General features: G+C 31.4%; 1 protein-coding gene across 1 annotated transcript; it reads left to right on the forward strand.

Annotated features, from left to right (window-relative positions):
- Window positions 1-1,258: 1,258 nt before the first annotated feature.
- LOC131848347 (protein obstructor-E-like) lies at window positions 1,259-17,380 on the forward strand. Its single transcript, XM_059198164.1, has 6 exons — window positions 1,259-1,429; window positions 5,351-5,513; window positions 7,124-7,242; window positions 10,443-10,643; window positions 11,384-11,579; window positions 17,191-17,380. Exons 1-6 carry the CDS (start codon window positions 1,387-1,389, stop codon window positions 17,345-17,347), a joined length of 879 nt encoding a protein of 292 aa, XP_059054147.1. The 5' UTR covers window positions 1,259-1,386; the 3' UTR covers window positions 17,348-17,380.
- Window positions 17,381-17,806: the final 426 nt, after the last annotated feature.

A 17,806-nucleotide genomic window follows, 5' to 3' on the forward strand; every position in this document is an offset into this window, starting at 1 on the left:
TTTATTTTCATGTTGTGATTGCTGAGGAATTTTAATTAAGTTCGAAATATAAAATATATATGCATATTGGTATGAAATTATAGTGTAGTATTATAGGAAATATTTTTAAATGCAGACTGCATTTATACTATAGGAAACTGGAAATTAGAATACTAACAACTTTAATGTTTATTTTACTTTTTTTTTACTTATAAGATAAACTTATATTTAATTAACAGTTTTTTCTAGCTGAAGTATATTTAACATATATGTACTATATACTAAGACATCTTAGTTAAGATCAAACCAAACCAAACAAGAGAGACTTCTGTTTGTTTATTCTGTTCTATTCATTCCATCTACCTAAGTCCTGGTTTACCTGTAGCTACAATTATTTTGCTACTATTTCTTAGTATTTTCCTGTGATAACTTACAAATCATTTATATACTTAGTTCAATATGCATCCCGGCTGCGACTAATTATAATGCATAAATCATTCATTAATGTAAATTAAATTCATAGTTATCTAAATTATATATTGCATAAATTGCTGGAATATATTAATAATAGTAATGTAATGTTTTTAGTTTAATTCTGTGCTTGATAATCAACTTTTTTCAATATAAAAATAAAATATTTATTTATTGATAGTGATGTACATATTTACTAAGAATACATTTTTAAAATTACATCGATATTAGGTACTATTTATTATATTTTTATATCTTTTTAAAATATAGTTAAAGATATATCTATTTATCATTTGGGCCCGGCGTAATTTGTTTCTATGTAATATAATAGGTACATACAAAATATAAATACATAAAGTTTATGAATCAACACCAATATAGCCTGTTCAATAACTTTAAAATTGGTAATCAAATTAAAATGTGGTAATTGAAAATGTTAATCTACTAACTTGACTCCATTGTTAAGCAATAAAGATTTCATTATTACACATTAACATATTTAAGTAACTTCCAAGTAATTTTGCAGCATAGGTAAGTTTAAAACTTGTCAAGAATTATAAACTAATTTATTTAATAAATTAAATTTAAATCCCCAAGTAATTATTATATTAATCAAATCAAGTTCTAGTTCCAGAAGCTAATATTCTTGCTGCGCACGTAAAACAATAACAGGATTCGAAGTATATCATATGTTTTAGCTCATGAATGAAGAGTGCAGTTGTATACAACATAAGGTAGGTGCGAATGAGATGCTGATATACTGTAACCTTTCTCTGAGCCGCTGAGCAGCTAAGAGTGGATGACAAAAAGTGTTAAAGTCAGTGCGCCATTGAGTGCGGTGCGGGCGTCATTCAAGCCTAAAATAAGTTAGAAAAGTCACATAGTAGTGACATTTAAGTTAAGTGACTGATAAGTAGTGTTTTCACACAACACAAGATGGCGTTTCGGTGCGTAGGAGTCGTTCTTCTATGTTTAGTAGGTGAGTTGACCTTTTTTGTATTTTAATAACAGTGTCCTTTTCTTAATGGAGATTTTATGGCTTTCTGTGGATATTTGATCATAAATTTATACAAGTATAATAAAATACTTCAAAAGTTTCAGTAACATAAAAATATTTAAAATAATTAATTAAGAAAATAACGCACGTTTATCTATATATTCATTATTTACGTTTACAAATATGTCATTCCAAAAGCTTTTATATACTACTTAATACTACGCAATAGCTACTACTATTCTTAATGATTTTAATATCAATAAATTATAATGTTACAAAATATTATCTCTATATAATTAAGTTTTGAATTAATATAATAAAAGTCAACGTAGGATATCTATTTCGAAAATTTTGCCAGATTATATAGATATAGGAATACACAATAGCGTGAACACATTTCATTACAGATAACACTTCATAATACATAATTTATGTAAACATAATGCATACTATTGCTTAATTTAATAGTATAAAAATTAGTTTGTTGACACAATTTCGTACATAATTTACACAAACTTCTTCGAGGAATTAGCGAGCTGCTAATTGTATATTTATAACATGCTAAGTGCCAATTAGATAGTTTTGGTAATGCAACTGTAGAGCAAGTGGCTACGATGTTTTTTGTATACAAGTAAATTCCTAAGTAATTAGGTATTCGTTGATGTAATTTGTTTTGCAAGTAAAGACTAAATGAATAGTATATTTGTTATGCATCAATTCTTGATATTATAAGTATCATAAATAGTTTTACTTGACTAATGAAACCACTATGAAATAGTATTTTATTCCTAATTTTACTACTCGTGCATCGATAAATAAACGGATAGAAGAACTAAATACAGACAGTTATCCTAGACATTTAGAAGAAGTGGTAACTGGGAATCCTATTCTTACTCACTATGTATACAAAAAGGAATACAAAAGAGAAATATATAATATATATATTAAAGACATACATAAATCACTAAATGTGGTATATAATATATTATAGTACTTATTATCAAAATATCACCAATATATAACGTATCAAACCTTATTAAGAAATGAGAGTATCTACATACGAAGAATCCTGGAGAAAGCAGACAAAATTTGTGGCAGAATTGAGGCAAACGGTACGCCGTGTGATGTGAATATATAATGGCAATATAATATAGAAACTAAAAAACTAAGTAGGTACTATTTTTTACGTACTATTGCTACTACGTACTATTTTTAATCGGGTGAATTCAAAATCAACAGTGCAGACATCAGTGGAGGACAATGAGGTGAGGTTGAAGTCGGGCCAGTTTGCTCAATGTCCAATAACATATACTTAACAACGAAACATATACTTACATTACTTTTAATGGGGATACTAGTCCCCAGTCTTAACAAGCCCTACCTTCCTACAATATTCTATTAGACTCTAATAGTTACACCATACCCATTATCCCTTTCCCAAATAATCAATACTATTTTATTGAACAAATACAAGAACGGAGATTGTGTAATTATCAAGGTAAAACAAAACATAAAAGAATTTTAAATTAGAAAGGTCAGTTTAGTCGGTAATAAAAAAAATATTATATATTAAGTACACGTAACACTTTAATAGCTTTATTGTATCATACTATATTTTGTACCTATAAAAAAAACTTTTATAAGCAAAAATATAAATAGTTATTAGTCTTATCTTATTATCATGCTGGGTTACTTAGTGGAGGTAGGAACTGCGAATATATTTTATAGGTGAAGTGGAGTTATGATTATTTAAAATTTATAAAAAATATATATAGTAGCCTAATGCTGTGTGAATTTCATTTGAAAGTAATAAATCTAATTGCGTAATTTGCGTAATATATGTAATAGAATACAATTTCATATTATAATTGCATTTCATTCATCAGTCTAGATTTGAGATAGATCGATAAATGGTTTTGCTTAAAATTAACTTATTAAAACTCAAGCGTTCCGACAGCAAATATGGTTATGTAACATAGAGAAACCAGCGCAAGTTGTTGCTACACCCCTTTTGTACGGTGGATATTTGCAAATGAAATGTTACCTATAGTATAAATGTAATAACTGTAATATTAAGTAGTGTAATCAGATAAATAAATACACGCACTTAGCACTTAATACCTTCGACCTCATCATGATGAGTAGACTAATCTCCTCATTACACATATCCATTAACAGAGAGAGACATATAAGAAAATTAGGTATTTACGTATTTTAAATTATTTTGTTGTATATTACTAATATATTGATATCCCAGTCATCATAAACGTTTATTGGGATTTCCAATCTGTTTATGATAATTGATCTGAGATCATTAATATTATAAAATAATGTCATTCATGTCATTTATAATTATTATAATGACATATTTCAATCTAGCAATATATAGTATAAAGTATCTCAAAAGGACTATGTGGTATTTTAACCTTTGTAATGGATCACTTATGGACAAAATATTACTGCTGCTGTTAATGCCATTGAGAATTTTAATTGATGCTTATAATTATATAATCATAAATCAGGATATTCAGAAGTATTTTGAGCAATTATACCTATTAGTCCAACTTATGCCGATGTAAAATTAATGGGCTACAATTGAAGATTTGCAAAGCAGTTGTGTAATAAAATAAACGATACCTGCGAAACTGTACTCAGTATTTATTTAACAGCATTATAATATCAACAAAAGAAGCACGTAAAATTTATTGACGTTCAGAACCGTTGTGCGGACATTACCCTGTAACCAATGTTCGAAATTTAAATAACCAATAAATATTGTTTGGTCAAATATGTCAACAGAATATTTCTAACCAGCCAGCGTCATTTTGCAAAAATATTGAAGTAACTTTAAGTAGTAGTTACGTAGCTGTAATAAATAGCAAATGTAATAAAAATATAAGAATTATAATTCAATTTTAATGTAACATAGTCTATGTAATAATAATTAGGTGTTGTCATTTTAGGAACTCGTTCAATTATTTACCATTTACAAATGAATTATTATTAATTTATAAGTATTTATATAAAGTAATATATATACAAATATATATATTAAATAAGAGGCTATAAAACGTGGGTCAGATTAACTTTAACTTACACCAGGGAGTTCGCAGTCTAGCTCAATGCTAGCAAGTTTATATTTTACTATATTATAATAAAGGAACATGTGACCTACAACAACTATTTACGGTCAATAATTACATAACGTAATTTAATGAATAAAATTACTAAGGTCATAAGATTTAATATAAGCTAAAAAATACCGGCCATCAAGAGACGAGAGATTTAATTTATCTTTTTATAATATTTTTTACCAGTGGTTAAAAAAGGGCGCGTATATATGACCTTATATGACCTTTAAAAAAATATTTATAAGTTAATATTGATGCGATTTAAATTGTACTATTCATATTATTATTATGCTGATTATAAAATGCTGTAGCAACAGCATGTTAAACATGACTTTAAGCTATAGCTACAGTAGTAAGTAATAAAAGTTTCAATTGAATAGCTGAGATAAGGCAGTGAAATTACAGAATATAGAGGCATAACATCTTCGTCCACCGAAATAACAATGTATGAGATGATTTTTTTTCGGACTACTCTAATGTTGTTGGCCGCAGCTGCCCTTTACAGTTCACGGGACGATGATGTATGAGCATTCACTGGCGTCACTTGATATCCGTGGTGCAGTTCCTGTATATTGGTGATGGTTTCTGCTTACCATCAGATGAAGAGATAGTTTGTTTGTCATATCATTTACATAAAATAACCAGAACCTATGGAACACAGTAGTTTGCCTAAAACACAGTGTTTCGTGTTCGAACTAGACTTATATTATGATTATTACGGCAATACATTAAATAAATAAATGATTAAATTGTTGTATACATTTGTTTTCAGTATTAGCATCATCAGCGGTACCAAAGAATGCGAGAAAAAAGCCGGCCAACCCGCCCGCTCGCGCTGCAGCCGATGCCGAACGTGACGCTGAAATCACAAACTCCTGTCCTGATGACGGGTTCTTCGCTGATGCTGAACAGTGTGACAAGTATTACCAGTGCAGGTGAGCATTGTTAGCTTTATGAGATGTTGTAAATTTGGATCTACTATTGCGACGGATTTTTCGCATTTTTTTTTTATTAATATTATATACCCTATAATAATTCCCATCAAGAATAAATTGGTATCTTCAACAGTATAGTCATATACAAACTGCATTTTAATATAATTAGGTATTCGTGTACAGGCCACGAAATTACCGCCTTCAATTGACGCCCTCATTATTCAAGTTAACTCAAAACAACAAGTATGATCTTGATAAAATTTATATAAATTGTGACCACACTGAAAGTACTTGATTGATTAATAGTAATAAATATAATAATAATGCCAGGACAATTCACACAGCGCCATCTAGACCCAAGTTATCGAGGAATCGAACCCGCGACCATCGGACGTAAAGCGGTGTGCTAGACCGCTAGACCACCGAGGTCGTCAATGTAAATGTATGTGTTATTAAAATATATAATGATGTTTTTGGTTTTGAAGTTCGACATGAATTATTTATGTAGATAGTTCTTTTTTGGACACAAATTTAAATATTGATTAAAAAATATATGTCATACTACTTCCTAAAGGTGAAGGTGATTAAAACCAGAATTATGTAAAGAAAGGTATAGTATTAAAATATACACAACGAAACAAGCTGGCCAAGCTGCTAGTTAAATTTAGGTAAAAACAAATTAGTAAAACAATACTATCCCTGAATATACCTAAATATAAAGGTTAGGTATAGATATGTGAACTTACACTCAAACACGTTTTTTTTATACAACATAAAGAAAACGTGTTTGAGTTGCGTTGAGATTCAATTATCATTTTTCCTCTTTGGTTTAATGTCCTTTGCTTTTTGATATTACAGATTGCAGATATGAATTTTGTAGAACGTATTTATTTTTAAATTCCATTCGGGTGATACATCTTCTTCGCCTTGTGGTATGAGATAACTTATATATATAAATAATTTTACAGAGTACAAAATATGGATTCGATTTTTTACTGTAATCTTTTATTTTCAACAAATGTGAAAAGGTTGTGTAAGCTATTTGTAATGTAGGAATAGTCGTTTGTGAACTTTATTCTTCGTTTTCGAGTTTATTAAAAACATAAACTAAAATAAAAATTACATAACTGATCCCTTTCGTATTAATCTACAAGGGAAATCTAAAGCAAGTAAATCTTTTTATGTAACTAGAATGACAAATAAGTTGATGGCCCACCTAATGGAAATGGTATCTAATTGTTTCAGTAAATAACACGACGGACTTTACATCATCTTATATGCTTCCATTCTGGAAACCAAGATTTTTATGCTGTAATAATAAATTTAGACAACAAAAAAATACATGTTTCAATATTTTTTTATACAATTTTATAATTATAATAATACGAACTCGTATACCAAAGAAAGAGAGGAAGCTCTCTTCTTTTATGCTTGTTCTGCAAAACAGGGTTCATAATCTACTGATTGTGAACTTAACCGGAGACGTTGAGAACCGGAGAACTAACTGACCGGAGAAACTATCCGGAACAGAAACTAAAAGTTCAGAGTTTAGATAGCGCTATAGTGTTTTTCTTTAAAAAAATGTTGATTACATAAAATGATTATTCCAGAGACGGCGAAATAACTGAGAAACTCTGCCCTGACGGCATGGTGTTCAACGATTACAGCGCTGATGAAGAGAAATGTGATTTGCCTTTCAACCTTGACTGTTCGCAACGACCCAAGCTACGTAAGTATATAATATCCTTAGTATATAACTGGACCGTTTACCTTGATGCAGTATCGTTGTTTCACTGCATAAATAAATCTCGACAACGCTGCGCCTGCGCATATTAAATACCTATAATTATAGCTGAAATTACGGTTAAAATTGATTGCCTAATTTATTTTTTTCTTAGATTATAATTTTTTTAATATAAAAATAGTAATTATTAATCTTTCTTAAAATAAATAAATTAAAAATATGTTTGTATGTATTACATCTATATAATTAAAATAATGAGTGCATTGCGTACGTTAATACATTATTTACAGAGGGTTAGTACTGGAACAACTGTAAACATTATACACTGTACATATTATGTAATGATAGGTATTTGCTTTATTTTTAAGGTCTTTTGTATATATAAAATACATATACAATACATATGTAATGCACTCCCCCCACTACCTAGGGGGGTAGTGGGGATACACCGTTCAGTTCCAAAAATTCATGAAACTTGTATTTCAATACACAAGTAAATACTTATTCACGAAAATCTCTATAAATGAATATACTCTAATTGATAACAATAAAAGGAGCGGCCATTTCTGTTGATTGAAAATATCAGCAACAATCTTACATAAAATTCTCGTGTCACAATGTTAGTTACCATACCATTCAGAGGATGAAATGGCCGATATTAATGAAATTTTATATCTCAATAGATCTGAAAATGGGTTACTATCTATTTTTCATACCTCTAAGTAAGTAAGATAAGGGTTGTCCACCCCTGACATATTTCTTTAATTTTTTGGGCAAAATATTTTATTTATATTTTTTTATTATGTGTCATTAAAAAATACATACAAGCCTAAATTTTCAATTTTCTATCACCAACCCCAATTTTTTTTTAGCGTTATTATTTTATAAGGCAAAACAACGTTTGCCGGGACAGCTATGATATATATATATATATAGTTTATGTATAATATATAATAATGAATGGAAACGAAAAACATATTACGCCGACCCTAAATAAATGGGATAAGGAAGAAGCAGATGATGATGATGTATAATATATAATAAATTGGTAATAATCACAAATAGCCAAATGATGCATATAAAAATAAAATTTTAATATGGAACGTTACGAATGGAACATTGATATTGTTTTGTTTTACTTTTTATACATATTTTTACCTCTTCCCCAACATTCCGCATCACAATTAAATTAGTGTACAATCAATTCTAACTATTTATTATAATATTGTATAAACATAGCAATATTCCCACAGCAAATTATTACATTAATTCTTATTAAAGACCTATACATTAAAAACTGATTGCTTGTTTAGTTATTATTTCATTAAATGATATCAGACATATAAAATTGTTAGTTTTATCACAAATACGAGATTATTATTTATAGATATTCAAACCGGTCCATATGTGGTCTCATCACTGCTTTATCGTATTTTAAATGCATTTAAATTCTTTATCTACGTTTGTCAGATTCTACTTTTATTTTCATTATATTACTTACTGTGTCACCTTTAAGTGAATCTCTTTAAATTATTTCTAAAAGATAGGCAAAGTTGCTCTTTGAAAATGTGAACTTTACAAGTTATGCGCGTATAATACTAAGCGAACCACTCCGTCTGTGTCATTTAGAAAAAATCTACTTATACTTATTCATTATGTTTTTCTTTTTATTTAATAGTAAAAAGGATTATATTTTATCAATATAGTTCAATGAGAAAAACTGTGTACATGAGTAATATTCTTCGCTTCTTAACAACCGTTCTATACAAATTAGATATAGATAGATTAGAAACATGTAAAATTATAGAAGGCTTTATCTTTTAATTATATATATATCTATATATCTTTTAATATTTAGTATTTATTATATTAGTAGTATTTATTATTTAGTTATTTTTTTAATTCACGTACCTAATGATAGATAGTGTAGGTACTATTCAGTTAATTTACAATATTCACGTAACTTGAAAAGAATTTAACAAGAGTAGGTATAAGCTTCTTCGTAATTTTAAAATATTTATGATTTTTCGTCGTCCAAAACCTTCGAATGCTTCAGTCACATAGTAAAATATTATTTTTAAACTTTTAAAAGACAATATCATCAGGTATTTTATATGTAATAGCTGTCAAACGTAACGTAATTAAGTAAATTATTTATTATGAATGTTCTTAGGATAATTATAATTGAAATTACTATTTCCTATCATGTTCCTGTAATTTAAGCATATACAATACACTATTATACAACTAAGGGAACACCAATAGCAGTAAATCTTATTAAAGGTCATGCATACTATACGTACAATAACCGGAACAAGATACGTGTCATTGTGAAGTATAGCGCCCCATCGCCACAAATTGTATACCACAGCATCAATCGAAACAACTTTCCAATCTCAAGGGAAGCGCGGCCTTGAGTTGCCCGAGAGCGACTTATTGTGTATAGGTGTTGTGAACGAGAAATTGTAGGTATTTGTCATTTAAATGTAATGAATATATTTATTTGAACTCGATCTGATATTTTGTTTACAATTTTTACGTGCTCCAAATTATTGCACTGTTCGATAGTAATCATACAAATTCTCTTTACAGTTGTTGAGTAAATAAATAGAGAAAGCAATGAATGACCTTTTAATATATTGATAGATCGATATATCGATGCTCCGTTTCTCTGTGATAATATGAAATTGCATAGAATACTGTCGTAAAAAATTATATAAATTAAAGCAAGTTAATTTCTGTTGGCTCGTTTATTAGCAATAAGTAGAACATATTTTTTCCTTTATACCCAATACTACAATTACTAATTAATTTATCAAATTTCGATCAAAACTACCTAACAGTAATCAATCAAATCGACTTGACTTTGATAATAGAGCCTCCACGTGCAAGAAGCTATTAAAGAGAGACTTAAATCTAGCTATTGATAGATATATCCTGAGATTATTAAATACCTGCAAACTGACCCTTTGACTGAACGTTGTTGTCCCGTATAAATTATTTCTAGTTAAGAAAATTTCTGGATTGGGCTACCCTTATCACCTAGAGGTTTTTGTCAAAAATTTGTGTCGTTTTGGAGGAGTTTGATAATGAAGATGAAGATTTTTATATGCTACAAATTAGAATATGATTATATATTTTAGGTTTTTCTTTCTTCTATTTACTTAATACAAATTCTTTTGCAGAGACACCTATTCCGGCGCTTCATTGCCCACGTCAAAACGGATATTTCTCACATGAGGATCCAAAGGAGTGTGGCAAGTTCTATTATTGTGTGGACGGCAAGTTCAATATGATCACCTGCCCGGATGGACTGGTGTACAATGACAAGACTGGCATCTGCACTTGGCCTGATGAAGCTAAAAAGAAGGGATGTGGAGCTGCTGGTGTGTAACATATTGTAGACTAGTTCTTAGGACTTACCACTTTGGTTTCAAATTTGATCCCCTAACTATAAGAAAATTAAGTGTTTAGGTTAATTCTCTAATTGTTCTCATTACTAAAAAATATTTAGGACTTTTTTATGTGATGGAATAGCGAGGAAGTAAATGATCCACTTTATGCGAAGTAATAATAACAGTTGCTTATAAACACACCACAGCTGTCACAAAATGGGCTGTGACTTCCATAGTATCACAAGGTGTAATATATTTTATGTGAATGGAATGAGCAAATGCCTACTTCATGGTTAGCGGCAATTGTCCCCATACATCAACAGAACTTGATGTAGAAAAATGTGTGCAAATGTATGGTAATCGCTATATTTTAAAGTAATAGACGTTGCTCTTCGATTCTAAAGAAATACTTTGTACTTCACTTATTGCCCCTCATTTATTGCCTTTGTATAAAGTGAATAATCAACACTTAAAAATGTAAAGTATTGCTGGAGGATAATTTCTAGGCGCGAACATATACCTCGGTCAAATATCTGTATTTATATATGGTGACAGTGTAAAAATATAACATGTCACATTCTTTGCATTCCATCCACATAGTATGAGCCGATTAATCTAAATAGCTCGAAAAAGCCTAATGCTCAACTATATGGTTAACAGTTAGAGTAGGCTAAAAGCTCTTTTATGAGCAGTCTAGCATCTAGAGCTAATGTAATATTTATGTATTACAGAGGTATTCCAATTCGACTGTCCCGCCGTGAATGAGACCTTCGGGCTGACGCACCCTCGTTACGCAGACCCAGAAGACTGCCAATTCTTCTACGTGTGTATCAATGGTAACACTCCCCGACGCTCCGGCTGCAAGCTGGGACAGGCCTTCGACGACGTCCACAAAAGATGCGAATGGGCTCGGAAAGTTCCAGAATGGTAAGAAATTAAACATGATGTTATACCACACTAATATTTTTAATTGCTTAAATGATGAGTGTCGATATATTTGCATAGGTTTTTATCTCCATATACTTTATGTTTATTATTACTTATTAATACAACAACTAGGGCGACTAAATGAATGCAATGATTAAATAATATAAAAAACAAAGTGCATTTGATTGACAAAGCATTGAGGTTTGTCTGCCATTGCTTCTCTTACATAACGTTCTTTCTTATATCATTGAATATTATTTAGATATTATTTTCGTGGTAAAGGCCTAAAGATAATAACTTGTATAGATAGATTTTTAAATTGAGAACCTACTTCTTTTACAGTCGGATTTAAATATATGGATATAAATGTAGTACATATACACCTAAATCATTATTCAGAGAAAAAATAAAATTAGTCTTTCTATATCTTGCACATAATATGTAAGTATGTAGAACTACTTAACATACGAAAAACCTACATACAAATAGATTGATCAATCTTTGAGCGATGATTAAACATGTCAGTCAAGCAAAGGCAGTTCTGAATTTTAATAGGTGTTACTACTGTAACGGTTAATTTAGTTGATAATATGCACAAAGCATAGTGACATTGCACACTTATGTTTTGTTTTAACTTAACTAACGGTATACTTGAAATTCTTTGTTTATAAATGAATTATACTATGGATTTAATTGTCCGGTATTGAAGCTAAATCATCCTATATTATTAATACCAGACAAAGATCTTAGATTTTTTAATACTTTATATGTCATTCCAATGGCAAACAAGCTGAGGAACCAACTTGTGGTAAGCGATAACCATCCCTTATATACATGAATACAAATGTCTGTACCGTGCAGGGTATCGAACCCGCGACCATCGGAAATAAATCGGTGTACTAAACTGCTGGACTACCAAGGCTGTTGTAAGAATCAGATATGTAGATATAGAATCTTGGTTATCGTTTAGCAAAGTATACCATTTCTTTATTGCACTTAAATACATTTATAAGTAAATTAATTACAGCTAATGTTAACAAAGGAGGACTTATCTCTAAAAGAGATCTCTTTCAACCCAATAGAGCGTGGCATAGGAAGTGTTGAGTGGGTTAAATGTGCAAATTATATTTTTTATGAAAATGTCAAAATAATTAAAACTAAACATAAAAATATAATGTCCAAAATACAGATACTAATACAATATACATAAAGATAAAAAAAAAATATATATATTAATATATAATATGTACTTGAATACCTAAACAAATAAAATTACATTTATAATAAATATATAATAACCATAAATATATACTAAATCAAACAATAAATACTACAAAGATATATATACAATGATGACACTAATCACATAGCAGTAGAAAGGTAATATGATTTTAACTTTTTCTTAAAAGAACCACTAGATGGACTTTTTTGAATCTCCAAAGGGAGATTATTCCATAGCTGAGCAGCACGAAACGAAAAGGAGTTACCCATAAACTGAGTTCTACTGTTAGGAAGTTTAAGGATCCTCGAGTGGTTTTATAACAATTGAAAGCGGGAACGAAGGTAGGCGGGAGCATTAGGATTATTAAGAATATTATAGAGCATGGATAGGATATGCACATTATGCCGAATACGGATTGGGAGCCATTTTAAACGAGCGCGGAAATCGGAAACGTGGTCATATTTGTGTAAACTGAAGATAAATCTTATAGCTAAATTTTGTAAGCGCTCTAGTTTATTTAAAAGCTCCTCAGTCATATCTAAGAAGCAAACGTCGGCATAGTCAAGAATGGGAAGTAAAATGGATTGCGCGAGCATAATTTTGGTGCTGAAGGGAAGAAAATATTGGAGACGTTTGAGAGAGTGATATGAAAAGTGTATTCTTCTACTAATTTCGTTGACATGGGAAATCCATGACATAGTACAATCCAAAATAAGTCCTAAATTTTTAACCTTGTCAGTGTACGCTATCTCAATGTTGTTGTATATTATTGGGGGTACCAAAGACCAATCCAACTTGCACCTTAGTCTGCTACTACCAACAATCATGGCTTGGGATTTGGACGGATTAATAATGAGACCGAAAGATCTAGCCCACGATTGAATACTCAAGAGATCACAGTTTAAAGCTTCTACTGTTTGAGTCACTTCCGACAAGGAGAAGTGACGGTATAACTGCAGATCATCTGCATACAGATGGAAGGGAGAAGTAATGACTCGAGAAATATTGTTAATAAACACTGAAAATAGTAAAGGAGAGAGTACACCGCCTTGAGGTACACCAGCAGTTAGAGAAATCCAGTCTGAGGAACCATCACTGGTTCTAACACACTGCTGGCGACCGAAAAGAAAAGAAGAGAACCATTCTATAACAGAATTTGAAATGTTAACGGCACGGAGGGCACCAAGGAGAATATCGAAATTGCACTGCTGAAGTCCAATAAAATAATGGCAGTCAATTTGGTGTCATCCATAGCCTGCCGTATATCCTCTGTAATATTAAGAAGCGCCCCAGTAGTGCTGTGGAAGGGACGGAAGCCTGACTGGAAAGGACATAACAGGTTATTGGTGGAGAGGTATGTATAAAGTTGATTATGGACAACGGATTCAAGAGCTTTGGAGAGTAAAGGAAGAATAGAAATGGGACGAAATAGGATTACTTGTTTTATGACATAAGCCTTTTTCCATTGTGATGGAAAGACATTGTTGCTGAGTGAAAAGTTAATAATGTGAGTAAGCACTGGCAAAATGTCATCCAACACAGGAAGGATCATATCAAGGCTTATGTTGTCACTACCGATGGCTTTAGAGGAAAAAGATAGAAGGATTTTCTTAACAGCATCTACTGGTATTGCACTGAAAGTAAATGAAGGGCAATCGAGTGGAGCAAGACTTGAAAGAGTTGAAATAGAATTAGCTTTAGTGAGATTGCTAAGATACTTATTTAAAGATAGTTACTTTTAAAAGAAACTTGCCCACTCCTAGTGATTGAAGAAATTTCCAAATTTGAGACTGATTAAGGTTTTGTATAGTTGAATGAATGTATCGGCGTTTAGCATCCCTACATCATTCTGTTGCAGAGCTTTTTATAAAAATTAAATTGTGATCTCTCTTGTTTATACCGACTTTTAGCTCTGTCACGCTTGGCCATATTTCTCTTGATAACAGGAGTAGGAGCATGTTTAACGCGTACTGGCCGGACTGGAGCATAGGTATCGAAGATTTTTATAAGCTCACAGTTAAATATATCTATCATTGAATCAATGTCGTCCGAAAGTAATAAGGGAGACCAGTCCACTCTTCTCATATCCTCTCTCAAACGATCAAGATCCATATGCAGAAAAACTCGAAGTAAGTGAACCTTACCCTATTTTTTGGAGGACGCAAGTTGTATGAAAGATAAATTAAGTCATGTTGAGAAAAAGGAGAACACATTTGTCCGTGAGAGATAGTAGTATGGGGATGAGAAACTATAATTAAATCAATAAGGGAAGGTCTACTGTTGTGAAAGTAATGGGTCGGTTTCGCCATGGGCAAAACATTAAGATTAAGCGCAGATGTTAAACCCATAAGCTTGCCAGTTCTTACATCATTCTTCAAGAGACAGGTATTTAGATCCCCCATAACAATTACGTGATCAAAACGAGGGATCAGTGCTTCAAGAACAGTCTCCAATGAATTAAAATAATCTATTTTATCATTGGGACTGTACAAAACACCCAGTAACAGTTTTTTGTGATGAACTGTTGTAGTGATGAAGAGATATTCCAATGAAGCGGTTATTTGTGGTTGAGATGCACAGACTATTTCTGCACAACAATCGCTGCGAAGGTAAATCCCCACACCGCCACCCCCAGAGGTAGTGTCATTACGAAAAAGTTTATAGCCCGGTATAGCACAGCAGGTGGAGGGAAGAGATGGCTTAAGCCATGTCTCAGAGATAAAAATACAATCGACTATGCCGGCGCTGAAAGATGTGAGAAGATCGGAATAATGAGCTAATAAGCTCTGAGCATTAATATGCACAAGGGAGAGGTATTTGGAGTGGTCAGCAAAAATAGTGATTACTATCGGACATAGAAGAATTAAAACTCGATGCAGTGTCAAAATCATCAGAAGAGCAAGAAAAGTAATCATCATTTACATCCATAAATATATATGAATACAAGAAATACAAATAATATATATAAATATTAAAATTATAATAATAATAAAATACAAATTGTAATAAAAAAGAACAATTACAGCTGGCTCATTAACTGCTTAGGTTGACTAGAAGAGCTTAACATAAAACTAACCTAACAATATATTAGTTTAAAAAAAAAAAAAAGTATACAAATAAAACAAAAAAAAAAAGTTGTTTACAAAAACTACAGTAGGAAAACCAAGTGACTATATCCATCATAAAAATAAAAAATAAAATAAATGTATGTAGTGACTAGAACTAACAAAACGCAGTACAGATATTATTATGTCAGTTGACATTGACATATGCAGTTGACATGACAGTTCATCAAAACAAACAGAACTGTATTTGTAATTGTAATTTGTACTTACAAAGAACTGATATAATAATAGACGTGAGTCGGTAATTTAACAAAAATCAAGACATTCATAAATTATATAAATATACCCTAAACCAGAGTGAATATAAAAATTAAATAGTGACAATAAACCGACCGAATTAAATAGCATCACAACACCAACACATAACTAGCTGTTTATGAGTTTTTAGGGTGCTGCAAGATGAGTGTTTTCAACTCACCCATAGATGTTATTTTCTTACGCTCTTTGTTAGGGAGAAGAACAACTATATTACCGTCTGCTGACCAACATTTCTTCATGCCGAAATGGTTACGAGCCGCAACAAAGACATACTGCCTTGATCTTGTTAGGAACTCGGAAACGGATGTTTTGGAGCCCTTTAATATAGTTTTAGCGTTCCAAACCATTGAACGGGATTGTAAAGATGTGAACCGCACAAGAACAGGCCGAGCAGCCTCCCTTTTAGCTCCCAATCTATGACATGACTCGATGGCATCAGGACTACTGTCTAATTTCATTTTGTTGTTGAGCAACTCCAAGATTACTTGAGAAGTATCTTCGCCAGAAGTCTCAGGCACACCATGAAAAAGTAAGACCTTCCTTCGGGAATGGGTATCCAGACGGTCTTGAGACTGTTGAAGCATCTCCACCTGTGCCTTGATAAGTCCAAAACTCTTCCAGACAAACGCTTTAAATGAGGCAAAATCGGCGGATAATCCTTTCACCGTAGTACCTGAGGAAGACGGAGCCTGTTGCTGCATGCCCTTCTCAAACTCTTCCATTCGGGTGTTGAACAAGGTTGATAAGTCATCCATGTTTTTTAAAAGTTGCTCAGCTGTGGTGTCCATTGTAAAGTTAGTGATGAAAAGTTAGTTAGAAAGATAGTAACTGAAGTCAACCAAATGCAGGTTAGAAAAAATTTAATTCATATGATAAATTGTATTTTTTATTAATTAAAATTGAGGAGCTCAAAAATTTTATGACTTTTGCATGTATGTCTACCCACAAAAAAAAAAAATTTCTTCAGAGTCATATAATTATTATAATATTTTATGTCTATTTCCAGCGCTGATTGGTACAAGGGTCAACTCACTGATGCCGAACTCGATGCGTTGGAGAACCCACCCACAGTAAAACCTAAACCTTTAGGATCTCAGCCGTCCCGCCGTAAGCCACAACGCCCTGGTAAGGGCAAGGCAGTGCACATCGAAGATGACGAGTAATATTTATGTATATAGTTAGGTTAATAAATAAATTGTAAGTAATATGTATTCGTTTCATTTTTAATATGAATTTCTACTCTTGGAATGTTTCCGAATTGAATAAGAACGATAAATTATGATATTATTTAATATCGAGAAAAATATGAACATAATAAAAAAACCATGCTCATATCGGACCTACATAGAAATAAGTGAACTTTAAAACAATCTTAATTTAGGTTTTGGAATAAGACCTCTGGACTTATTTTTTGTATTTAAATTTATAATTATTTTTATAGCACACTATCAGAGAAAAATGTATATTATTGGGAAGTTTCAGAAATGATACGTCGATGCAGCAGTACTTTTAATTTATTCCTTTTTCAAATTACACTCCACATAAATTGCGTCGCTGTACATTCACGTCTGGTCGTCTCGGTCGCCTCGAACAAAGAGTAAGCAGCCCGCTCCCTCCTTGTT

The sequence above is a fragment of the Achroia grisella genome, unplaced genomic scaffold (genome assembly GCF_030625045.1).
Source record: "Achroia grisella isolate CSIRO2021 unplaced genomic scaffold, CSIRO_AGI_Agris_v1 utg551, whole genome shotgun sequence".
Taxonomy (NCBI): domain Eukaryota; kingdom Metazoa; phylum Arthropoda; class Insecta; order Lepidoptera; family Pyralidae; genus Achroia; species Achroia grisella.